Source organism: Oncorhynchus clarkii, unplaced genomic scaffold, assembly GCF_045791955.1.
Source record: "Oncorhynchus clarkii lewisi isolate Uvic-CL-2024 unplaced genomic scaffold, UVic_Ocla_1.0 unplaced_contig_6859_pilon_pilon, whole genome shotgun sequence".
In the NCBI taxonomy this organism is placed as follows: domain Eukaryota; kingdom Metazoa; phylum Chordata; class Actinopteri; order Salmoniformes; family Salmonidae; genus Oncorhynchus; species Oncorhynchus clarkii.
In genome coordinates, this window is record NW_027258660.1 from 33,247 (window position 1) to 59,067 (window position 25,821).

At 44.1% G+C, this 25,821-nt stretch overlaps 1 protein-coding gene and 4 pseudogenes across 1 annotated transcript; 3 read left to right on the plus strand and 2 right to left on the minus strand.

Moving 5' to 3' along the window:
• The first annotated feature begins 3,094 nt into the window (after positions 1-3,094).
• On the plus strand, positions 3,095-3,203 carry LOC139398030 (U2 spliceosomal RNA; annotated as a pseudogene).
• A 1,342-nt stretch (positions 3,204-4,545) lies between these two features.
• Positions 4,546-4,721, minus strand: LOC139398031 (U2 spliceosomal RNA; annotated as a pseudogene).
• Positions 4,722-7,491: 2,770 nt separating this feature from the next.
• Positions 7,492-7,605, minus strand: LOC139398032 (U2 spliceosomal RNA; annotated as a pseudogene).
• A 3,047-nt stretch (positions 7,606-10,652) lies between these two features.
• LOC139398033 (U2 spliceosomal RNA) lies at positions 10,653-10,866 on the plus strand (annotated as a pseudogene).
• Positions 10,867-20,277: 9,411 nt separating this feature from the next.
• On the plus strand, positions 20,278-24,866 carry LOC139398027 (E3 ubiquitin/ISG15 ligase TRIM25-like). Its single transcript, XM_071144277.1, has 5 exons — positions 20,278-20,744; positions 20,978-21,113; positions 21,333-21,428; positions 24,554-24,711; positions 24,842-24,866. The coding sequence occupies exons 1-4, from the start codon at positions 20,278-20,280 to the stop codon at positions 24,569-24,571; spliced, it is 717 nt and encodes a 238-aa protein (XP_071000378.1). The 3' UTR covers positions 24,572-24,711; positions 24,842-24,866.
• The last annotated feature ends 955 nt before the right edge of the window (positions 24,867-25,821 follow it).

The following is a 25,821-nucleotide window of genomic DNA, read 5'->3' on the forward strand; positions in this document are numbered from 1 at the left end:
CAAAGAAAAAACAATAACCTTGTTTGAAACCCCCGGTTCTCAGTATCCACCTTCCGTTTTGCCATTTTTGATGGGTATCTGAAAGTTAATTTTACTGTGATGCTGACGACTGCTGTGCCAATAAATATTGAAATGAAGCAGCCTACTGCTCGGTGCGTCACCTTTGCATTGTGGGAAATGTAGTATTGGTGCGTGTAAAAGATCTGCGGGCTGCCGGCTTGCTGCGGGCCGGTTCTAATAATAAATCAAGATCATCCCAGGGGCCGTAAAAAACCTTCTTGCGGGCCGGATGTGGCCCGCGGGCCTTGACTCTGACATATGTGGTGTAAAGGAAAGAATGAATGGGGCCATGTATCGTGAGATTTTGAGTGAAAACCTCCTTCCATCAGCAAGGGCATTGAAGATGAAACGTGGCTGGGTCTGTCAGCATGACAATGATCCCAAACACACCGCCCGGACAACGAAGGAGTGGCTTCGTTGCCCAGTCTCCAGATCTCAACACCATAGAAAATCTTTGGAGGGAGTTGAAAGTCCGTGTTGCCCAGCAACTGCCCCAAAACATCACTGCTCTAGAGGAAACCTACCTGAGCCACTTGTGTGGGTTGTAGACTCCGTCTCATGCTACCACTAGAGTGAAAGCACCGCCAGCATTCAAAAGTGACCAAAACATCAGCCAGGAAGCATAGGAACTGAGAAGTGATCTGTGGTCACCACCTGCAGAACCACTCCTTTATTGGCGGTGTCTTGCTAATTGCCTATAATTTCCACCTGTTGTCTATTCCATTTGCACAACAGCATGTGAAATGTATTGTCAATCAGTGTTGCTTCCTAAGTGGACAGTTTGATTTCACAGAAGTGTGATTGACTTGGAGTTACATTGTGTTGTTTAAGTGTTCCCTTTATTTTTTTGAGCAGTGTATAAAAAACAGAAGTATTCAGACCCTTTGCTATGAGACTCGAAATTAAGCTCAAGTGCCTCCTGTTTCCACTGATCATCCAGGTTGTAAGGCAACAAAATAGGAGAAATGCCAAGGGGGTGAATACTTTAGCACGCCACTGTGTACCTGCAACGTGGTACTCTCCTCTGAGACAGTCTGCTACACCTGCAACGTGGTACTCTCCTCTCAGACAGTCTGCTACACCTGCAACGTGGTACTCTCCTCTGAGACAGTCTGCTACACCTGCAACGTGGTACTCTCCACTGAGACAGTCTGCTACACCTGCAACGTGGTACTCTCCTCTGAGACAGTCTGCTACACCTACATAAGAGAACCAGTAGAAAGTGAGAATAAAGCCTGGTCCAACAATGGGCTGGTTGTTCTCTGAACATCCTTCTGTAAAAAAATTGTGAAGAAATAGTTCCTCAAGAAAGATTTTTTTTATTCACAAGCACTGGTACAGTAAAACAAAGTCTGTCTTCATTCGGTCAATCCACTGACATCTTGGATGTCTCAGTTACAATCACATGCGTCTGAAACTTCACACGAGATACAACTAAGATGATAAAAATCAAGAGGATGTAGGCTGCTTCTCCATTCAATTAGAATTCTAAAAGTTATTAGTAAGACGATTGAGATTCAATATCTCGCAGATAAAAGCACAGTTTTGCAGGCCACAGCCTGTCTGAAAGCACAGTTTTGCAGGCCACAGCCTGTCTGTCTGAAAGCACAGTTTTGCAGGACACAGCCTGTCTGAAAGCACAGTTTTGCAGGCCACAGCCTGTCTGAAAGCTATTATCCACTTCTATGTTTGGATGTTCAGGGAATACAAGAGGAATTATACTTAAAAGGTTGATTTAAATTGGTAGGTAAGTGATTGGGTATTGTTGGGCTCCCGAGTAGCGCAGCGGTCTAAGGCTAGAGGCGTCACTCCAAACCCTGGTTTGATTCCAGGCTGTATCACAACCGGCCGTGATTAGGAGTCCCATACTGCGGCGCACAATTGGCCCAGTGTCGTCCGGGTTTTGCACGGTCGGTAGGCTGTCATTGTAAATAAGAATTAGTTCTTAACTGACTTGCCTAGTTAAATAAATGAGTCGAGAGGAGGAAACAAAAGAAGAGGATGAAGAGGTTGGACAAAGATGAGGAAGAGGAGATGTGGTGAGCTTTAGTGGTAATACTGGAGAAAGGCCTGATGAGGTTATTCTAGTCATATACCTCCATCGTGAGTTAGGAGGAGGAAGAGGAGGAGGTGTGGTGAGCTTTAGTGTTAATACTGGAGAAAGGCCTGTCCCAGTCTCCTCTCTATATGTACCACTAATGTAAATGTAAATATCAAAACAGATACCAAACATTAAGAAACTATAAGGAAGAGAAGAGTAACTGCAATGAAATAAACCAGAGACCTGTGGAAAGAAGCCCCCTGATCTCCTCGTGTCTGCCAGCAGGGGAGGACACCACGCCTCAGCTCAGGACACCACGCCTCAGCTCAGGACACCACGCCTCAGCTCAGGACACCACGCCTCAGCTCAGGACACCACGCCTCAGCTCAGGACACCACGCCTCAGCTCAGGACACCACGCCTCAGCTCAGGACACCACGCCTCAGCTCAGGACACCACGCCTCAGCTCAGGACACAACACCTCAGCTCAGGACACAACACCTCAGCTCCTGCTGTAACGGGTGGCCTGAAGGCCGATTCCACCAAGCTCTGGCTCACCCTCACGTGTCTGAAGGACGCACTGTGGTCCTCTGACAACTTGTTGGTAGGGAAACGCATGGAGACCACCCATCAGACAGTGGCCTTGATAGCTACGGAAGCCCTGAGGTGGTATGGACAAAATAGAGCCTCGACCCCAGACAAAGTATCACCAACACCATCTAAGGTCCCGGCCTGACAGCGCTGCAACGCCTAGGGGAGGGATCTCTTCTGGGCCCTGAAGGATGGGGGCGGAGTTGATTCGGAAGAGCAGGAGGAGGCAAGTTTGATAAGGACTCACCTCATTCCTGCACAAAGGAGAGAAGACCTCTTTTAATAACATGTACTTTTAACATATAATGTTTCAATGCAGTTGTTTATGCACATTATGTCGTTTTAAAGCGTACAAATGATTATGTTAAAAGTATGAGCTATTTTAAGAAACCCTGCGACAATAACCATTTTTCCAAAATAAAATAAATCTGTTCTTATCAGTTTAATATCTGATATGTCCCCTATCTGGGGACAATATATGAAATGGATTTTTCCACGGTCAAGTAGGTTATACATAACTGTGCCATTATTCAGAATTCTGATTGTGTGCCGTCATGATTCGCTTGTATGAAATTTGGAGCCCCAAGCTACAGGCTTCCGTAGGGCTAAACCTGCCGAGCTGAAAACATGCGATTTAGAAGGGTTTGATTATACGCCCAGGCTTTTATTTTACAATTAGTATCAGCAACGATCTGGAGCCGTCTGTCAGTAATACCCACATACATTTATTTTAGCGATCATTTTGGACATGTAGCCTATTGTAATCATTTGGGAACTTATGTAGCAGGTTAAACCTGGAGCCTGGCGCACGGTTCACGACGACTGGACTGTTGTCATACAGTTTAACGAGTAGTGAGAATGAAAGTAGATTTGTAGGATTATAGTTCAACCACTATTGGACACTTTTTCTCCACATTCCAATATTTCATGGATGGAACTTGAATTATGACAACTTTCAGTATGAAACAAAGCAGTGCATGTTTTATTCATCGATATACAGTATTTCGTGAGTAGATAGATGCTCTCCAACCCAATATGCCTATTGGTATTTTATGTGCATGATATGAAGTTTGCTGTAGTGACTGACTAAGCCTAATTTTAAAAGTGTGCCTCAAAAGTGCCATGTTTGCAAAAGTGTATTATGCGAAGCACACATTTAGTTAGGCAGCCAAGACCGTAGGACGCATTGTCGGTCTAGCTCTCACTGCAGTCCAGTGCCATAGACATCTTTGAAGTTTGGCCTCTAGTAATTCAGGAGGGCAACTTTATAAAGGCCTCCCTACAATGACCTTATCATGCAAGGCTCTACAGACAGATTTAAAAAATATATAGACTATTTTTATTTCATACATTATTTGTGTTGATGATGTACTATGTAATGAAGTCGAGTGGTTCAACATTAAAATGCATTTTGATTGAACACATAGCTTGAACAAGGCGACGGTCGGTGGAAGTCTGGCGCCACCAAGTGGACAATTATTTTACCTGAGATATTTTGTAAAATATCAAATGTTATGTCAATATTGTTATCTGCAAATGGTTTCCCACACCCCTATTTGATAGATTTTTATTCCAGTTTAGCAGTAAATCTGGTTTTAACTCAATAAGGATTTGTCTCGTTTCGTTGGTGCAAGTGAGAACAGGTGTTTTCTTCTGGAAGTTTTGTTGCATTTCCTTTGAAAACAGCTCATCTGTATTTTTGTACATCATTTTATACACATACAAACGGCATAAAAGCGTCAGGGCCGAGTGGCTTCACCACTTTCTAGGCATCATTGACAGACTTGCTCAAACGTAATGATTCTAATAAAAGTAACATCTGGTTAACTTCGTCCAATTTATATTTACAACGGCAGGGGGTGCACCGTTCCTGGAGGTACTGCAATACCAGGTCGATGCGTGGAGTGGACGGAGCAAGCCCCTATTCCATCTCCCTATTCCAAAAATCAATTTAATATATGGTCCCCAGATAGGGGACGTATCAGATATTAAACTGATAAGAACAGATTTTTTTCTTTTGGAAAAGTTTTATTGATACATTTCTTTTAAAAACAGCTCATACATTTTTTACATCATTGATACACATAAAAACGGCAACAAAGCATAAAACACAGCATTTGAAAGTTACATTTAAATTTGTTAAAAAGTACATGTTGTTAAAACCAATGAAAACAACCATGGATAAAAGTACTTTCCTTGTAAAAACATCAAATCTGTAAAAGCCATTTAAAATGTGTACTAATGATCTAACAAAGGTAAAACATTTTTAAGACATGAAAAACCATGTTAAAAAGTCACTTTGTTAAAAGGCTGTCTTCAGTCCCTTGTACAGGAGCGGGGTGAGTCTTTATCAAGCTCACCTCATCCTGCTCTTCTGAATAGATCATCGTCCCGTCCTTCGGGGCCCAGAGGAGATCCCTCCCCTAGGCGCATCGCCCTAGGCGCCGCAGCGCTGTCAGGCCGTGGCCGCCGGGACCTAGGGTGTTGTGGGGGACCCTTCGCCTGGGGTCGAGGCCCCCTTCCTTCCGTACCACCCCAGGGCTTCCGTGGCTACCATGGCCACTGCCTGGGGGGTGGTCTCTACGTTTTTCGCTACCAGCAGGTTACGGGAGGACCACAGTGCTTCCTTCAGGCACGTGAGGGTGGGCCAGAGCTTGGTGAAGGCCTTCGATGGAATGGGCCTTCGGCCCACCCCATACAGCACGAGCTGAGGTGTTAGGTCCTCCCCTGCTGGCAGACACGAGGTGATCAGGGGGCCTGCTTCCTTCCACAGGTCCCTGGCGGCTCTGCACTCCCAGAGCATGTGCCTCACCGACTCTTCTTGGCCGCAGCCTGGTCGGGGGCACGCGGATGTCCTCGCCATGCCCCGTGAGTGCATAACGGCCCTGACCGGGAGGATCTCGTGGGCGACCATCCAGGACAGGTCCCGATGCCGATTCAGGAGAGCAGGATGGGCCACGTTGCGCCAAACCGTTGTGGGCTCACCTATAGCGAGCCCGCGCACTGGACACACTGGTTCCCGATCCTGCACAAGAGAGAGAAGAGAGCGGTGTTTTGTTAAAACCGTGACTGTTTCTTTTTCCAGTTTAAAATGTCTTAAAAACTTCTGGAGCTGGGCGTAGTGCGGGGGTAGCAGGAAAGAGACTGGGGCTCGCAAGTCGACTGGGATCAGCCTCAGAGTCCTGAGGTAAGATCCCAGCCAGAACCGTGCGAGGGCCTGGGTCTTGTTGTTGACCGGGGAGGTGGCAAGAGTCAGATGTAACGCTGTGTAGCGGCTGCCCAGGAACAAGTAGAGGTCAGGCAAGCCTTTCCCCCCCTTGGACCTGGGCCTCTTGACCACCTCCCTCCTCAGCCTCTCCCACTTGCCTCCCCACAGGAAGTAAAAAAGCGTCCGCTCCAGGTCTAAAATGCTCCTTCGAGGGGGGATAAAAACAGAACTGATTAATAAAAGCACAGGTAAAATCACAGCTTTAATGATTAAAACCTTGCCCTCAAAAGTCAGCTGTCGTAGTCCCCAAAAACCCAGTCTCTGTCTTACCGTCCCCAGGATTCCGCTCCAGTTACCGCTCCCTCCTCCCCCCCGGTCAAACTTTACCCCCAGTACCCTTATGTCCGTCAGTTTAACTGTCAGAGGTAGTCCGGTCAAGTCTGGGTCTGCCCACGGTCCGAAGAATTGGGCCTCTGTCTTGTCTCTGTTCAGTCTCGCCCCAGAGGCTCGTCCGTACCAGTCAGTCCTGTCCAGAGTCCTGTCGACGGATAAAAGGTTGGTACATAAAATGTTGACGTCGTCCATGTAAAAGACGCACTTGGCGGTCATCCCCCCACTCCCCGGGATACCCACCCCACTGATCCCTTGGTCCCTTCTCAAGACCTGTGCCAGTGGTTCAATACAGGCCACGAACAGAAGGGGAGATAACGGACAGCCCTGACGGACGCCGCAGTGTACTCCCACTGCTTTTGACAGATGCCCATTTACAAGGATTTTGCTGGTGATGTCCCCGTACAGCAGTCCCACCCAAGCTAAGAACCTGTCCGGGAAACCCATTTTTTGCAGTACCTTAAAGAGGTACTGGTGCGAGACCCGATCAAAGGCTTTTTCAAAATCTAAATTTAGGACTACAAGCCGCATGTTTCTGTCTCTCGCATAACAGATGGCATCTCGGATCAGTATCAGGCTGTCCGTGATCTTCCTTCCGGGCACGGCACAGGTTTGGTCCGGGTGGATCACCTCCCCTAAAACAGAAGACATTCTGAGTGTTAAAACCTTGGTAAAAAGTTTACAATCAAAGTTTAAAAGGGTAATCGGTCTCCAGTTTTTCAGGTCCGTCCTGTCGTTTTTCTTGTGTAAAAGAGTCACGATCCCCACTCTAAAACTGTCGGGTAGTCTGTCGAGGTGTTCGAAGTCAGTAAAAACAGTCAGAAGTTCGTCGGCTAAAACATCCCAAAAGGTCAGATAAAACTCCAAAGGGAGGCCGTCCTCCCCCGGTGATTTACCCCTCTTAAAACGTTTCAGTCCTTGGTCGATTTCTGTCCTCGTCAGGTCTTTTTTCAGGTCGTCTGTATTGGGTAAGGTCTTGTCGATGTATGTTAAAAGGTCCCCCATTGTTCCCTCGCACACATCTTTTACCCCAAACAGTTCCCCATAAAAGTCCTCGACCACTTCCTTTATTCCCTCTGTATCTGTTTTTAAAACCCCGTCCTTGTTTCTCAATCCTGTCATAATCCTACCCTTACTAACTATTTTCTTAAAAAAGTACCTAGTGCACTTCTCCCCTTCTTCTAATTCCCTTTCCTTGCTTCTTAAAATAACCCCCTTGCTTCTCTGTTCTGCTAAAAGTGCCATTTCCGTATCAGATATTAAACTGATAAGAACAGATACTACACTTGATCTTAGCCAAAAGGCCGAGAAGCGATACCGCAATGCTTTCGGGAGGAAGGTGCCGTTCTCAGACACGTTAAATCCGGTAAAGGTTACACCTAAATGAGCTCTGTACACTTTACAATAAATATCAAAGATGATGCTATTTAAAAAAAATGGTGGCATAGACTGGGATTTGATCAACGTCGGGAAAAGACACTTTTCACTGTTACAATGTAACACATTGGAAGGTTCCAAAGTGACGTGGACATCCGCCCTCCAATCTGAAACGAGACAAATCCTTATTGAGTTCAAACCAGATTTACAGCTAAATTGGAATAATAATCTAGCAAATAGGGGTTGAAGAAATAATTAATATTGACATAACATGTTATCTTTTATATAATATCTCAGGAAGCGTTGATGCCACAAGGGAACTAAAATAATTGTCCACTTGGTGGCGCCAGACTTCCACCGACCGTCGCCTCTCCTATGTGGTCAATCAAAACGCATTTGAATGTTGAACCACTTTAAAAATATATTTAACTAGGCAAGTCAATTCAGAACAAATTCTTATTTTCAATGACGGCCTAGTGTAACAGTACTCGTCTTGCGTTGTGTACAATCAGTCATCGACACGGAACTCCAACATGTAGCACCAGTCATGTAGCTTTATTCTGATAAGAACGACACAAAATTGCACGTCATGCAATGCACGTCTCACCATCCAACTCTGCACTCACGCACTGTACAAAATATATGAACCCCCCCACCAGACACAGTAAGTTGCTAGCTAATACTGGCGGAAATTCTCTACAACAAAATGCACAACAAATATTCTCCAAAAACCGCTGCATCTTATCGAATAACATTTACAAACAATTTGATATAAATTGTACATTTAAATTATCACTTGAGAGTATAAAAATCACTTTTGATGTACAGTGCTTTGCAACCAACAACTTACCGCTGGTTTGGTGCTTGTTCACTGGGACGATTCTAACTGGAACATCCCCCCTCGTAAGCAAGCTACGCAAACCAGCCAATAAGATGCCATGTTGAGTAGGTGAAGGCAAAACAAACTCAAACCAAAAACCCATTGGCTTAACAATAAAGTGGCAAGTGGAATCACCAATATAACCCTGTTACACTAGGAACAGCGGATTAACTGCCTTGTTCAGGGGGCAGAACAATAGATTTGTACCATGTCAGCTCAGGGATTTGATCCAGCAACCTCTCAGTTACTGGCCCAATGCTCTTACTAGGCTATTTGCCGCCCCAGTTGACTTCAATACATACACCATCAACGCAAGAATAGCCTGTGTATTTTTAAATCTGTCTGTAGAGCCTTGCATGATAAGGTCATTGTGAGGAGGCCTTTATAAAGTTGCCCACCTGAATTACTAGAGGCCAAACTTCAAAGATGTCCATGGCACTGGACTGCAGTGAGAGCTAGACCGACAATGCGTCCTACGGTCCTGGCTGCCTAACTAAATGTGTGCTCAGCATAATACACTTTTGTAAACATGGCTCTGTTGAGGCATACTTTTACAATTAAGCTTAGTCGGTCACTACAGCAAACTTCATATCATGCACATAAATTGCCATTACGCAGAAAATACTTTATATTGATGAATAAAAACTACACTGGTTTGATTCATCCTGAAAGTTAGGTTTAGGCTACTACATGATACTGTCCTTGTACCCATCATGAGGCTGCTACAACCTAGCCTATGAATGAAAGTTTACAACGTAGGTGAACACAGGTTGAGAGACTTTTGAGTAATCAAGATGACAGACATTATTGACACATTCAATACCGCCTTGTTCAATCTTGCCTTCATCTAGCTGATCTAGAGTGTAATCATTAGTCCAACATTTGCAAATGAGAGTTTCCATTGGACAAATTCAGGTATGTTTATCCCCGTTTGGTTCCGTTTGCTTTCGCTTTAAGAAACGTTTTTCAACAGAATCAACGGAATGAATACACCCCTGATCACACGCAAACACAGATCATTTTCAAAACAGCACGATCCCTTTGATCGTGGGATAATTCCTTCTGGTACCTACGTGCTCTCCTCCTCTCACCTTTAACCTTCACTTGTGGACTTCAGTGCACAACACATCAGCTGTCTGACCAGGCGAAAAAAAACCTTACCAAGCCAAACCTTCATATCATAACCACTAACTGCTACACACAGCCTACAATAGAGTACCACAGTATGAGTCATAATACCCATAACACCTAGCGGTCAAACAGGGAAATGGTTCCAAGTATTTTGGCAGAAATTCTCCCCCCACTTCTAATTTACTTCATTTTGTGGCTAGAGTCAAATACTTTCTGTGGCACATATGAGTCAAATACTTTCTATACTACAAACGTCACGTCAGGATAGGCAACCCGAAAGGAATAATTGATGCATGTGTGTTACATTAAACATAGATGAGGGAGTAAAATGTTGGCAAGCAATAAACATTTCAGAACAACTACTAGTCGAATAAGACATGGGAGAGATGATGAATTTTGATGATGAATTTTGGCAAAGAGAAGAAAAGAAAACTGCAGAGATACAGTGAGGCAAAAAAGTATTTAGTCAGCCACCAATTGTGCAAGTTCTCCCACTTATTTTCCACCATAATTTGCAAATAAATTCATTAAAAAAATCCTACAATGTGATTTTCTGGATTTTTTCTCTCTCATTTTGTCTGTCATAGTTGAAGTGTACCTGTGATGAAAATTACAGGCCTCTCTCATCTTTTTAAGTGGGAGAACTTGCACAATTGGTGGCGGACAAAATACTTTCTTGCCCCACTGTATATTGACTATGATAGCTGATATGAATGGTGAGTTGATCATCACATCAACGTTTATTCGTCACATGCACAGGATACAGGGTGTAAACAGTACAGTGAAGTGTTTACGTGCATCATATACACATTACAATACAATACGCCTGGTCTCGGAAGCTAAGCAAGGTCAGGCCTGGTTAGTCCTTGGATGGGAGACTGCCTGGGAATACCAGGTGCTGTCAGCATTTTTGTCCCTCATGGTACTGTACTCTTGTACTATTTAAATCCGGAAACAACCTATTACAGTTTCTCAATCGTCTACAAGCATTTTTCTTGGAACAAGGTTGTCGAGTTTTTAGAACAGAGTCCATAAGACACAGAGCTGTTGCAAAACAGTAAATGGATTTTTAAAATGTAGACCATATATTAAAGGGATTTTTGGAATAGGGAGATGGAATAGGGGCTTGCTCCGTCCACTCCACGCATCGACCTGGTATTGCAGTACCTCCAGGAACGGTGCACCCTCTGCCGTTGTAAAGGAAAAGTAGACCAAGTTAACCGGGTGGTTCTTTTATTAGAATCATGATGGATATTACATTTGAGGTAGTTAACTAGTGACTCCCCATCCCACAAGAGGGAGCGTAATTATCAACTGACACTAATTAGCATAACGCAACGGACATAAATTTCCCTAGAAAATATTCATATTCATGAAAATCACAAGTGAAATATATTGAGACACAGCTTAGCCTTTTGTTAATCACCAGGTCATCTCAGATTTTCAGAATATGCTTTACAGCCAAAGATAGGACAAGCATTTGTGTAAGTTTATCGATAGCCTAGCATAGCATTTTGTCCAGCTAGCAGCAGGTAACTTGGTCACGGAAATCAGAAAAGCAATCAAATTAAATCGTTTACCTTTGATGAGCTTCGGATGTTTCCACTAAGGAAACTCCCAGTTAGATATAAAATGTTCCTTTTTTCCCAAAATATTATTTTTGTAGGAGAAATAGCTCCGTTTTTTCTTCATGTTTGGCTGAGAAATCGCCCGGCAATTGCGGTCACTGAAAACGCCGAAAAATATTACAAATTAGCTCCATAATATCGACAGAAACATGGCAAACGTTGTTTATAATCAATCCTCAAGGTGTTTTTCAAATATCTATTCGATAATATATCCACCGGGACAATTCGTTTTTCAGTAGGACAGATTGGAGTAATGGCTACCTCTGTATTTTACCCGAGAGTCACTCTGGCAGCATCAGGTGACCACTTGCGCAATGTAGCCGCTAAATGCGTAAAACTACGTCACAATGCTGTAGACACCTTGGTGAATACGGAGAAAAAGTAATCTGGTTGATAGCCCATTCACTGCTCAATAGGGACGCATTGGAACGCAGCGCTTTCAAAACATGAGGCACTTCCGGATTGGATTTTTCTCAGGCTTTCGCCTGCAACATCAGTTCTGTTTTACTCACAGACAATATTTTTACAGTTTTGGAAACTTTAGAGTGTTTTCTATCCTAAGCTGTCAATTATATGCATATTCTAGCATCTTGTCCTGACAAAATATCCCGTTTACTACGGGAACGTTATTTTTCCAAAAATGAAAATAGTCAATGTCAATGATGACTAGATAGTGTTGGTCAAGTCAGTCACCTATTCTATTGAGTATGACAGCTGATATGAATGGTGAGTTGATCATCAAATCAAAGTTTATTTGTCACGTGCACAGGATACAGGGTGTAAACGGTACAGTGAAATGATTACTTGCAAGCTCTCCTAAACAAAAATATCCACAAATAGCTAAGTAATAAAGTTGTTAAAAAAATAAAATGGTTGATTGGAAATATATACACAATAACAATATACAGTATGAACTCTGTAATGTGTGTAAGTTATGTACTGGTGTCTTTACCTGTATGAGTGGCAGTCCATGTTATCTGATATACAGTGTGGAGAACAAGTATTTGATACACTTTTTTAAAAATTGTATTTATTTTATTTCACCTTTATTTAACCAGGTAGGCTAGTTGAGCACAAGTTCTCATTTACAACCCGCGACCTGGCCAAGATAAAGCATAGCAGTGTGAACAGACAACACAGAGTTACACATGGAGTAAACAATTAACAAGTCAGTAACACAGTAGAAAAAAAAGGGGAGTCTATATACATTGTGTGCAAAAGGCATGAGGAGGTAGGCGAATAATTACAATTTTGCAGATTAACAACACTGGAGTGATAAATGATCAGATGGTCATGTACAGGTAGAGATATTGGTGTGCAAAAGAGCAGAAAAGTAAATAAATAAAAACAGTATGGGGATGAGGTCGGTAAAAATGGGTGGGCTGTTTACCGATAGACTATGTACAGCTGCAGCGCTCGGTTAGCTGCTCAGATAGCAGATGTTTGAAGTTGGTGAGGGAGATAAAAGTCTCCAACTTCAGCGATTTTTGCAATTCGTTCCAGTCACAGGCAGCAGAGAACTGGAACGAAAGGCGGCCAAATGAGGTGTTGGCTTTAGGGATGATCAGTGAGATACACCTACTGGAGCGCGTGCTACGGATGGGTGTTGCCATCGTGACCAGTGAACTGAGATAAGGCGGAGCTATACCTAGCATGGACTTGTAGATGACCTGGAGCCAGTGGGTCTGGCGACGAATATGTAGGGCCAGCCGACTAGAGCATACAAGTCGCAGTGGTGGGTGGTATAAGGTGCTTTAGTGACAAAACGGATGGCACTGTGATAAACTGCATCCAGTTTGCTGAGTAGAGTGTTGGAAGCAATTTTGTAGATGACATCGCCAAAGTCGAGGATCGGTAGGATAGTCCGTTTTAGTAGGGTAAGTTTGGCGGTGTGAGTGAAGGAGGCTTTGTTGCAGAATAGAAAGCCGACTCTTGATTTGATTTTCGATTGGAGATGTTTGATATGAGTCTGGAAGGAGAGTTTGCAGTCTAACCAGACACCTAGGTACTTATAGATGTCCACATATTCAAGCTCGGAACCATCCAGGGTGGTGATGCTGGTCAGGCGTGCGGGTGCAGGCAGCGAACGGTTGAAAAGCATGCATTTGGTTTTACTAGCGTTTAAGAGCAGTTGGAGGCCACGGAAGGAGTGTTGTATGGCATTGAAGCTCGTTTGGAGGTTAGATAGCACTGTGTCCAAGGACGGGCCGGAAGTATATAGAATGGTGTCGTCTGCGTAGAGGTGGATCAGGAAATCGCCCGCAGCAAGAGCAACATCATCATCATGATGATCATCATACAGAGAAAAGAGTCGGCCCGAGGATTGAACCCTGTGGCACCCCCATAGAGACTGCCAGAGGACCGGACAGCATGCCCTCCGATTTGACACACTGAACTCTGTCTGCAAAGTAATTGGTAAACCAGGCAAGGCAGTCATCCGAAAAACTGACGATTTTGCTGGTTTTCCTACTTACAAAGCATGAAGAGGCCTGTATTTTTTTTTATCATAAGTACACTTCAACTGTGAAAGACAGAATCTAAAACAAAAATCCAGAAAATCATATTGTATGATTTTTAAGTAATTCATTTGCATTTTATTGCATGACATAAGTATTTGATCACCTACCAACCAGTAAGAATTCCGGCTCTCACAGACCTGTTAGTTTTCCTTTAAGAAGCCCTCCTGTTCTCCACTCATTACCTGTATTAACTGCACCTGTTTGAACTCGTTACCTGTATAAAAGACACCTGTCCACACACTCAATCAAACAGACTCTAACCTCTCCACAATGGCCAAGACCAGATAGCTGTGTAAGGACATCAGGGTTAAATTGTAGACCTGCACAAGGCTGGGATGGGCTACAGGACAATAGGCAAGCAGCTTGGTGAGAAGGCAACAACTGTTGGCGCAATTATTAGAAAAATGGAAGAAGTTCAAGATGACGGTCAATCACCCTCGGTCTGGGGCTCCATGCAAGATCTCACCTAGTGGGGCATCAACGATCATGAGGAAAGTGAGGGATCAGCCCCAAACTACACGGCAGGACCTGGTCAGAGCTGGAACCAGTCTCAAAGAAAACCATCAGTAACACACTATGCAGTCATGGATTAAAATCCTGCAGCACACGCAAGGTCCCCCTGCTCAAGCCAGCGCATGTCCAGGCCCGTCTGAAGTTTGCCAATGTCCATCTGGATGATCCAGAGCAGGAATGGGAGAAGGTCATGTGGTCTGATGAGACAAAAATATATATTTTTGGTCTAAACTCCACTCGCCGTGTTTGGATGAAGAAGGATGAGTACAACCCCAAGAACATCATCCCAACCGTGAAGCATGGAGGTGGAAACATCATTCTTTGGGGATGCTTTTCTGCAAAGGGGACAGGACGACTGCACCGTATTGAGGGGAGGATGGATTGGGCCATGTATCGCGAGATCTTGGCCAACAACCTCCTTCCCTCAGTAAGAGCATTGAAGATGGGTCATGGCTGTGTCTTCCAGCATGACAACGACCCGAAACACACAGCCAGGGCAACTAAGGAGCGGCTCCGTAAGAAGCATCTCAAGGTCCTGGAGTGGCCTAGCCAGTCTCCAGACCTGAACCCAATAGAAAATCTTTGGAGGGAGCTGAAAGTCCGTATTGCCCAGCGACAGCCCCGAAACCTGAAGGATCTGGAGGAGTCTGTATGGAGGAGTGGGCCAAAATCCCTGCTGCAGTGTGTGCAAACTTGGTGAAGAACTACAGGAAACATATGATCTCTGTAATTGCAAACAAAGGCTTCTGTACCAAATATTAAGTTCTGCTTTTCTGATGTATCAAATACTTATGTCATGCAATAAAATGCTAATTAATTACTTCAAAATCATACAATGTGATATTCTGGATTGTTTTAGATTCCGTTTCTCACAGTTGAAGTGTACTTATGATAAAAATTAGACCTCTACATGCTTTTTTTTTTTACACTAGAAGCTGTCAATCTCTATTTAAATATTTCTGTAAAGCCAATATTGAAAGACATTTCAATTTGCGTGATGTTTTGTTGTCTCTACCTTCTTGTCCTTTGTGCTGTTGTCATTTGCCCAATGTTGGCACCCTGTTTTGTGCTGCTACCATGTTGTGTTGCTGCAATGTTGTGTTGCTACCATGTTGTGCTGCCATGTTGTGTTGCTACCATGTTGTGTTGGCATGTTGTGCTGCTACCATGCTGTGTTGTCATGTGTTTCTGCCATGATGTGCTCCTACCATGCTGTGTTGTCATGTGTTTCTGTCATGCTATGTTATCTTTGGTCTCTCTTTATGTAGTGTTGTGTTGTCTCTCTTGTCATGTGTGTTTTGTTCTAGATTTATATTTATCCCAGCCCCCGTCCCCGCAGGAGGCCTTTTAACCTTCTGGTAGGCCGTCATTGTAAATAAGAATTTGTTCTTAACTGACTTGCCGAGTTAAATAAAGGTGAAATAAAAGTTAAACAGAGAGGAATTGGAAGAGGTCCATTCCACGGACTCATCAACTTTTTATCGTGTACAAAGAGTTACTCCTTTGCTTACGGCCATACTAGCCTGAAACCGCCCGACCTCGGCTGCTAAGCAGGGTTGGCTTGTTTAGTACTTGGCCGGCTGACTGCCTGGGAATACCAGGTTCTGTACATTTCAGCATGGGGTGTCTTCTTTCCTTGTTTTATATTTAGAACATTCACATTGTAATGAAACACGCAGGGAGCAGGTCTCGAACCCTCGACCTTCTAGCCCGAAGTCCAGCGCGCTATCGACTGTGACGCAAAAGCAATGCTCGAGAGGCAGAGTCGATATCCTCGCTTATAAACCCAGGGTCGTTACAATGTTCTGTCAGATCCAATTTGTAAGAGGTGGTGTGGTTGAAACCCTCTGCCATTATAACACTTTATTAATGCTCCCTGACTTAACATGCCAGTATGGGACTCACCTATGAGTTAGTCTGGCTAACACAAAGTCCTGTTGTTGTTGTTGTTGTTGTTGAGAGAACCAACCAATGTGTCGGCTCCAATTCTGAGCAAATGCTGCCTTTTTTACAAAAGGCCTCCTGTCCAGACCAGTGTGTCACAGCTCTAAAATAACGTGTCTTAAAACATGGAAGGCGGTCGGGAGGAGGCAAGATCAGGTCAAATCAAATCAAATTTATTTATATAGCCCTTCGTACATCAGCTGATATCTCAAAGTGCTGTACAGAAACCCAGCCTAAAACCCCAAACAGCAAGCAATGCAGGTGTAGAAGCACGGTGGCTAGGAAAAACTCCCTAGAAAGGCCAAAACCTAGGAAGAAACCTAGAGAGGAACCAGGCTATGTGGGGTGGCCAGTCCTCTTCTGGCTGTGCCGGGTGGAGATTATAACATAACATGGCCAAGATGTTCAAATGTTCATAAATGACCAGCATGGTCGAATAATAATAAGGTAGAACAGTTGAAACTGGAGCAGCAGCACAGTCAGGTGGACTGGGGACAGCAAGGAGTCATCATGTCAGGTATTCCTGGGGCATGGTCCTAGGGCTCAGGTCCTCCGAGAGAGAGAAAGAAAGAGAGAATTAGAGAGAGCATATGTGGGATGGCCAGTCCTCTTCTGGCTGTGCCGGGTGGAGATTATAACAGAACATGGCCAAGATGTTCAAATGTTCATAAATGACCAGCATGGTCGAATAATAATAAGGCAGAACAGTTTAAACTGGAGCAGCAGCACGGTCAGGTGGACTGGGGACAGCAAGGAGTCATCATGTCAGGTATTCCTAGGGCATGGTCCTAGGGCTCAGGTCCTCTGAGAGAGAGAAAGAAAGAGAGAATTAGAGAGAGCATATGTGGGATGGCCAGTCCTCTTTTGGCTGTGCCGGGTGGAGATTATAACAGAACATGGCCAAGATGTTCAAATGTTCATAAATGACCAGCATGGTCGAATAATAATAAGGCAGAACAGTTGAAACTGGAGCAGCAGCACGGCCAGGTGGACTGGGGACAGCAAGGAGTCATCATGTCAGGTCGTCCTGGGGCATGGTCCTAGGGCTCAGGTCCTCCGAGAGAGAGAGAGAAGGAGAGAATTAGAGAACGCACACTTAGATTCACACAGGACACCGAATAGGAGAGGAGAAGTACTCCAGATATAACAAACTGACCCTAGCCCCCCGACACATAAACTACTGCAGCATAAATACTGGAGGCTGAGACAGGATGGTGGGTGGGTGGGTCCATTCTAGCCAATAAGAGGGCAACAATAGACACAACTCTGCATATAAATTGTTTTAGGAAAAAAAAAAAAGTGTCCGTGATGTCATGTGTCCTACTTTTATATATCAGTACACTCAGAAACACCTAAGCACGAGTGGGACTGGGGAGGTGATTAACATTTAGTTTTTCCCCCCTAGAACCACACAAACCACAGCTGATTCAAATAATAAGAGCTTGATGATGAATTTATTATTTTAAGTCAGCTGTGTAGCGCTGGGGGCAAAAAAACTAAAACGTTCAACCCTTGGGATCCCCAGGACCCAGTTTGGAAAAAGGCCGCTATTGGACAGACACTTCAAAACGTGGCCTGCTATTGGACACACTTCAAAACGCGGCCTGCTATAGGACAGACACTTCAAAACGTGGCCTGCTATAGGACAGACACTTCAAAACGTGGCCTGCTATAGGACAGACACTTCAAAACGTGGCCTGCTATAGGACAGACACTTCAAAACGTGGCCTGCTATAGGACAGACACTTCAAAACGTGGCCTGCTATAGGACAGACACTTCAAAACGTGGCCTGCTATAGGACAGACACTTCAAAACGTGGCCTGCTATAGGACAGACACTTCAAAACGCGACCTGCTATAGGACAGACACTTCAAAACGCGACCTATCTGTTTCTACACGTACTACTGCACGTCTGAGCTCCAGAAGCCCAGGCCACTTTGGAGAATTTAAACTATGAATGAAACACAGAACACGTATTGGAATTGTTTAGTAAACCAGATGAAGAAATAATTGAAAGGTTAGAGTAGACCTATGTTCAGAGATTAACTTCCACAATCTATGTTTACAAGCCATTCAAAATGTATTTCATGTGACGTTAAAATGGTGAGAGGCCAGTATGATTTTAACCCCTTGGGTACCTTACAATCACAGCCATCCTGAAACTGCCGGGTAGGGCAACAGGTACGCATGCTTTTTCCTCGTGTGTATGTTTTCTTCAAATGATGACACTAGTGCAGACCTCTGCGTAGTTTGATCTGTCGACCTAACGAGCTACATGTATTTGGGTCAGAGAAGACATTGTTTTCCTGTACCTTTAAGAGTGGGGCGCAGTGTGCAGGACTACACTGGGGACGTAATTCAAACACTTGGCTCCTCCTAATTTTACGGTTTCGTTTCCTGGAGTTCGAGCCTGTCGTGTTGTTGACAAAAAAACGTAACAAATATAGTTTTTTACTGGGCAAAATGGGTCAGTCGTTGCCGACCCCGGACTGCGAGCCCTCGGTGTGTCCTTTGTGCCACGGTATATGTCGGAATCCGACTGCGCTGAGATGCAAACATATTTTCTGCTACTGCTGTATACAGGAGTTATGGAGTGGTTCGCCCACCGGTCCATACTACTGCCCCGAGTGCAAGGAGGAGTACAAGACATTACCGGTGGGGTTCAAGAGAGACACTACCGCAAGTCCGTGGCGACATGAAGCGCCTGCACATACACGCACCAGCTCAGCCACAGGTAACTTCCCGAATTCACCAGACACTTCTGCCCATGCGCAATTAGGCTGGGGACAACGATACAGGGGTTTATTCATTACGCCGATTCTGTTGCAAAACGTTTGGTCTGTTACAAAACGTTTTGCAACACAAACCGTTTATTTCAAACGGAAAACCTTTTGCAACGAAAACGAGAATTTAATATTGGACCAATTCTGATAGGTCCCTCCACGCTTCATTCCGTTTGCTCTGTTTGGTTCATAAACGGTAAACGGTTTCCGTTCCAAGACGTAATAAATACACCCCAGGTTCGCTGACTAGTCATGGGAACGAACATTTCCAAAGTTAGGCTACTGCTGGGGAAGATGTACCTGTGTAATGGTACTAGGCCTACAGTTTAAAACAATAACACATCGTTAACACATTGTTTTAATATGGTGGTGATGACTTGGCTATGATAGAAACATTAACAACAATATTACGCTATATTGACTGACGCACACGAGTAACGACACAGGTCAAAGTCTACTGAAGTCCATTGACTTGCCTTAAAATCAATCGACCTTATTCTATCTTAAAATAATGATATTTATGATATTTCCCATCATTTTGTAACTCTGCATCATTGGGAAGGGCTTGTAAAGCAAGCATTTCGCTTAAAGTCTACACCTGTTGTATTCTGTGCTGTGACAAATACAATTTGATTTAGCTAGGTTTGTGTCCTTTTGATGTAACCTAAGTAGGCCTAATCACTACTAATTTATTTGTGTTATGTATGTTGTGTTGGGTATAGAAGGCAGAGCCAATGAAGAGGATGTCATTGAGATAAATTTGGCGGGCTGGACCCTTGGGAAGAGAGCCTCCATCTCTCAATCCAAGCGTCTGTTAGGGAAGAGACCAGCCAGTTCTCCTGTCCCAGGAGGCCATCTTCACGACAACAAGAGACAAGCCACTGGCAGCTCCTCTTCCTCCCACTCCAGGGGACGGTCTGGTGACCGTAAGAGACCCGCCACTTCCTCTTCCTCCTCTTCAGCCAATCAGAACACGTCGTCTGACGTCGAGTTGTCCAGTGAGGAGGAGGTGCCAGCAGCACCATTCTCCTTAGCAACCAAACCGCCTAGTACTGCGTCCGTCGCCGTCAGAGGTCCGGACCTGACACGTGATCTAGGTCCCCTAGGAGAGACCCACCCATTGAGCTGGACGAACCCCCTGCTGCAACAGAACCTCTTACAAGAGAACCACTGAATGACCCTAGAAAATCACCTGAAGCAGCAGCAGGTCACATGACCAACACATCGCCAAGAAGAATCACCACCGTTGAGCTGGACCCACCTCCACCCCCTGCAAGAGATCCGTACACACCCGCCAAGAATCCTGCTGAAACGACCATAACAACCCATTTACGTTTAGTCACCCCTACGAAGGAGAAGCCTGTTGAAGCTGAGCGGGAGCCTCTTCCAGAGATCTCCAACAGATCTGGTCCAATCGGCACCTCCACCTCTCCTACCCGTGCTGCCAACAACCTGTCCCCTGGACGTACCAACCTGTCCCCCAGCCTGGCTCGTCAAACCTCTAGGGAGACCTTCCTACCCTGCCACTATTGCCCCAGCCAGGGCTCTCTCCCTGCGGTGAAGACCTGCCTGGTGTGTGGAGCCTCCATGTGCTCCGACCACCTCCGGCCTCACCTGGAGTCCCCTGTCTTCCAGAGCCACACCCTGGTACCCCCTGTGGAGGACACCTCACCCTGGAGGTAAAGTTTCACTCTTATTTGGGGAGAATCTCAATTGAATTTCCTTTTCTGAGCTGCACAAAGTGAAATTCCTAACAACTTTGGACGGTATTTGCAGTAAAGTCTTGAATTCCTGTAAATACTTTGTGTTTCAACATTTCATTTAAAGTTGACGATTGTTTTATTTAATTTATTATATGACAAATCATTAAACAACTGGCAGCAAGCTGAAGTATAACTTACATTGTCATCAGGTGCCCGGAACACCAGGAGATGAACCGAATCTACTGCCGTCAGTGTAGTGTGTGTGTCTGTACCGTGTGTACCGTGATCGGGTCGCACCGGGACCACGCTTGCGTCAGCATCAGAGAGGCCGAGAGGGAGCTGAGGGTGAGAAACAGAGGAGTGTTTACCAAACACACATACCAACACACCACAAAAATACCTGATCACATCCCAGTTGTATGAGCCGTAGTATTAATGTTGTCTAAGGATCGTTAGTGGTGAATAAACATATCACACGCGTTATAGTATAAATACGTGTTCCAGAGAGCTAAAGCATGTTTTCTATTGACGGCAGGATGACGGCACTGTGTTTTTGTCTTGCAGGGGAACCTGAAACAGGAGATGAAGAAGATGCAGGGAGCGGAACAGTCTTTAATCAGCAGAGTGACTGAGATGACAGAGAAGAAACAGAGATTCCAGGTAAGAAGGACAGGACCTCAGTTGGACCAGGTATTTTTTTTTTTTAGGTCTGACCTGACGCAAAAGCCTAATAATGTACACACCCTGTATCCCTCTAAATCAAATGTTACAGTTCACCTTACAGTGAAATGCTGAATACAACAGGTGTAGTAGACCTTACAGTGAAAGCTGAATACAACAGGTGTAGGTAGACCTTACAGTGAAATGCTGAATACAACAGGTGTAGGTAGATCTTACAGTGAAATGCTGAATACAACAGGTGTAGTAGATCTTACAGTGAAATGCTGAATACAACAGGTGTAGTAGATCTTACAGTGAAATGCTGAATACAACAGGTGTTTTTTATTTTATTTTATTTAACCTTTATTTAACCAGGTAGGCTAGTTGAGAACAAGTTCTCATTTACAACTGCGACCTGGCCAAGATAAAGCAAAGCAGTGTGAACAGACAACACAGAGTTACACATGGAGTAAACAATAAACAAGTCAATAACACAGTAGAAACAAAAGGGGGAAAAAATAGTCTATATACATTGTGTGCAAAAGGCATGAGGTAGGCAAATAATTACAATATAGTGTAGTAGACCTCACAGTGAAATGCTGAATACAACAGGTGTAGTAGACCTTAGTGAAATGCTGAATACAACAGGTGTAGTAGACCTCACAGTGAAATGCTGAATACAACAGGTGTAGTAGACCTCACAGAGAAATGCTGAATACAACAGGTGTAGTAGACCTCAGTGAAATGCTGAATACAACAGGTGTAGTAGACCTTACAGTGAAATGTTTACAAGTCCTTAACCAACAATGCAGTTTTAAGAAAGTACCTACAAAAAGAGTATGAGATAACAATAACAAATAATTAAAGCGCAGCAGTAAATGACAACAGCAGGGCTATATACAGGGTATTACGGTACAGAGTCAATGTGGAGGTTATATACAGTGGTACCGGTACAGAGCCAATGTGGAGGCTGTATACAGGGTATTACGGTACAGAGTCAATGTGGAGGCTATATACAGGGTATTACGGTACAGAGTCAATGTGGAGGCTATATACAGGGTATTACGGTACAGTCAATGTGGAGGCTATATACAGGGTATTACGGTACAGAGTCAATGTGGAGGCTATATACAGGGTATTACGGTACAGAGTCAATGTGGAGGTTATATACAGTGGTACCGGTACAGAGCCAATGTGGAGGCTGTATACAGGGTATTACGGTACAGAGTCAATGTGGAGGCTATATACAGGGTATTACGGTACAGAGTCAATGTGGAGGCTATATACAGGGTATTACGGTACAGTCAATGTGGAGGCTATATACAGGGTATTACGGTACAGAGTCAATGTGGAGGTTATATACAGGGTATTACGGTACAGAGTCAATGTGGAGGCTATATACAGGGTATTACGGTACAGTCAATGTGGAGGCTATATACAGTGGTACCGGTACAGAGCCAATGTGGAGGCTGTATACAGGGTATTACGGTACAGAGTCAATGTGGAGGCTATATACAGGGTATTACGGTACAGAGTCAATGTGGAGGCTATATACAGGGTATTACGGTACAGAGTCAATGTGAAGGCTATATACAGGGTATTACGGTACAGAGTCAATGTGGAGGCTATATACAGGGTATTACGGTACAGAGTCAATGTGGAGGCTATATACAGGGTATTACGGTACAGAGTCAATGTGGAGGCTATATACATGGTATTACGGTACAGAGTCAATGTGGAGGCTATATACAGGGTATTACGGTACAGAGTCAATGTGGAGGCTATATACAGGGTATTACAGTACAGAGTCAATGTGGAGGTTATATACAGGGTGTTACGGTACAGAGTCAATGTGGAGACAATATACAAGGTATTACGGTACAGAGCCAATGTGGAGACTATATACAGGGTGTTACGGTACAGAGTCAATGTGGAGGTTACGGTACAGAGTCAATGTGCGGGGGCACCAGTGTCGAGATAATTGAGGTAATATATGGGAAGGCTCTTTCAGCATGAATACCCCCGTGCAAAGCGAGGTCCATGCAGAAATGGTTAGTCGATCAGTGTGTTTAGAACTTGACTGCACAGAGACCTGACCTCAATCCCATCGAAAGCCTTCGGGATGAATTGGAATGCTGACTGCGTGCCTAATCGCCCAACATCAGTGCCCGACTTCACTAATGCTCTTGTGGCTGAACGGAATCAAGTCCCCCTGCAGCAATGTACCAACATCTAGTGGAAAGCCTTCCCAGAAGAGTTGAGGCTGTTATAGCAGCAATGTTCCAACATCTAGTGGAAAGTCTTCCCAGAAGAGTGGAGGCTGTTATAGCAGCAATGTTCCAACATCTAGTGGAAAGCCTTCCCAGAAGAGTGGAGGCTGTTATAGCAGCAAAGGGAGGACCAACTGCATATTAAATGCCCATGATTTTAGAATGAGATGTTCGACAAGCAGGTGTCCACATACACTACATTACCAAAAGTATGTTGAATGACAAATATTTAAGGCTGACAGTCTACACATACAGTGCCTTGCAAAAGTATTCGGCCCCCTTGAACTTTGCGACCTTTTGCCACATTTCAGGCTTCAAACATAAAGATATAAAACTGTATTTTTTTGTGAAGAATCAACAACAAGTGAGACACATGCTCTCTGCGCTTTTAACGGACCTCTGAGACTATCACAGTGCAGGTGCATTTATATGGAGACTTGATTACACACTGGTGGATTGTATTTATCATCATTAGTCATTTAGGTCAACATTGGATCATTCAGAGATCCTCACTGAACTTCTGGAGAGAGTTTGCTGCACTGAAAGTAAAGGGGCTGAATAATTTTGCACGCCTGATTGTGTCCCACTTGTTGTTGATTCTTCACAAAAAAATACAGTTTTATATCTTTATGTTTGAAGCCCGAAATGTGGCAAAAGGTCGCAAAGTTCAAGGGGGCCGAATACTTTCGCAAGACACTGTATTACAGATTCATAGAAAGCTTTACAGAGAATCTGCGATTTATATTGTAAAATGTCTGGTTTAAGTATCAAGAGTTTTAGACATTGTCAACACCAGTTGCCTGTGGAAAGCTTCATATCATTGGTGCTCAAATCATTTTTTCCTTCTCAAATCAGGTGTCGTCAACAACGTAAAAGGAATTGATGCCATAAGCCCGTCTTCTAAAGATGAGTTCAGAGTTTGAAAAGTTGTTAAAAGACAAGAAATCACCTTTTGAGACTTCAATACACTATTCCGGCTTCCTAGAGTCCTTGTTGAGACCTCTGTCTCTCATGTAAGTATTGATTTAATAATATACCGTTTGAAAAGTAACCGATGTTATTGGTCATGCATCTCAACGGTCAATGAGGCTGTTCCTGTATTATATGAAATACTGTTTTAACTGTGCATCTCTTATGTTACAGTGGAGGTAGAGGACTTGAAGAAAGTCAGCAACTCCCACAGTCTTACTAAGTGAAAAACAGAAACAGGAAAAGGTTAGTGGGTTTTTTATTATTTTCTTTTTCAAAATGACAGACAAAAAAAAAAAGTTTTAAAAAAAAAAAATCTGTGACAAAACTGACATGCTTTATTTACAAATAAACCAAAAGCAAGCTTTTAAAATGGTTACATACAGAGACATTTATCACCAGTATCCATGGTCTACTTAGACCGGTATTCAGTCCGGTCATGTTCATTAGGCATCAAACGGAAGAAAACAGACTGAGGCGTGCCCTAATGGACATGATGATAAAATGAATGACTGTCATAAGACAAAACGAATCCGTCTTTATTTCCAACAGCAGCTGAATAAAGGGAAGAAGAAAAAGAAAGGTGTGGTTGCTGCCGGAGGGATGAAGTCCAAAATGAAGGATGACCTATCGGACTACGGAGAGTTCGATGGAGGTTACGCACAAGACTACGAGGACTTCATGTGACGTGACACCAACCCGATTTCTGTATCTCAAACGACACCCTGTTCCCTATGTAGAACCCTTTATATAGGGGATAGGGTGGCATTTAGTAGGGTTCCAATGTCTGTCCCCATTCCCCCTCCGCTCTGCTCCACCAAGCCCCCTCAGGGCATGACCTATGACCTATTCTACTGCCCAGAGCCATCCAATGATAACCACCCTTATGTCGCCCGCCGCCAGCCGCACACAAACTCGATTCTGAAAAGAAGTGTTGAATGGTTTGACGAGGAACGTCTGATTTCAACAGGGTTGTTTCTCCTCGTTAGAAATTCCTTCAACGATTCCTCGAAACTGACTGACCAATAAGACTGTGTTCTGGATACCAAAATGTTTCACCTCCCATAATGAGATGCGAAAACCCAGCATCAAACTTGTTTTTTTTCCCCAATCCTAGAATGAATTTAATTTGATCTTTTAAAAGAAATGATCTG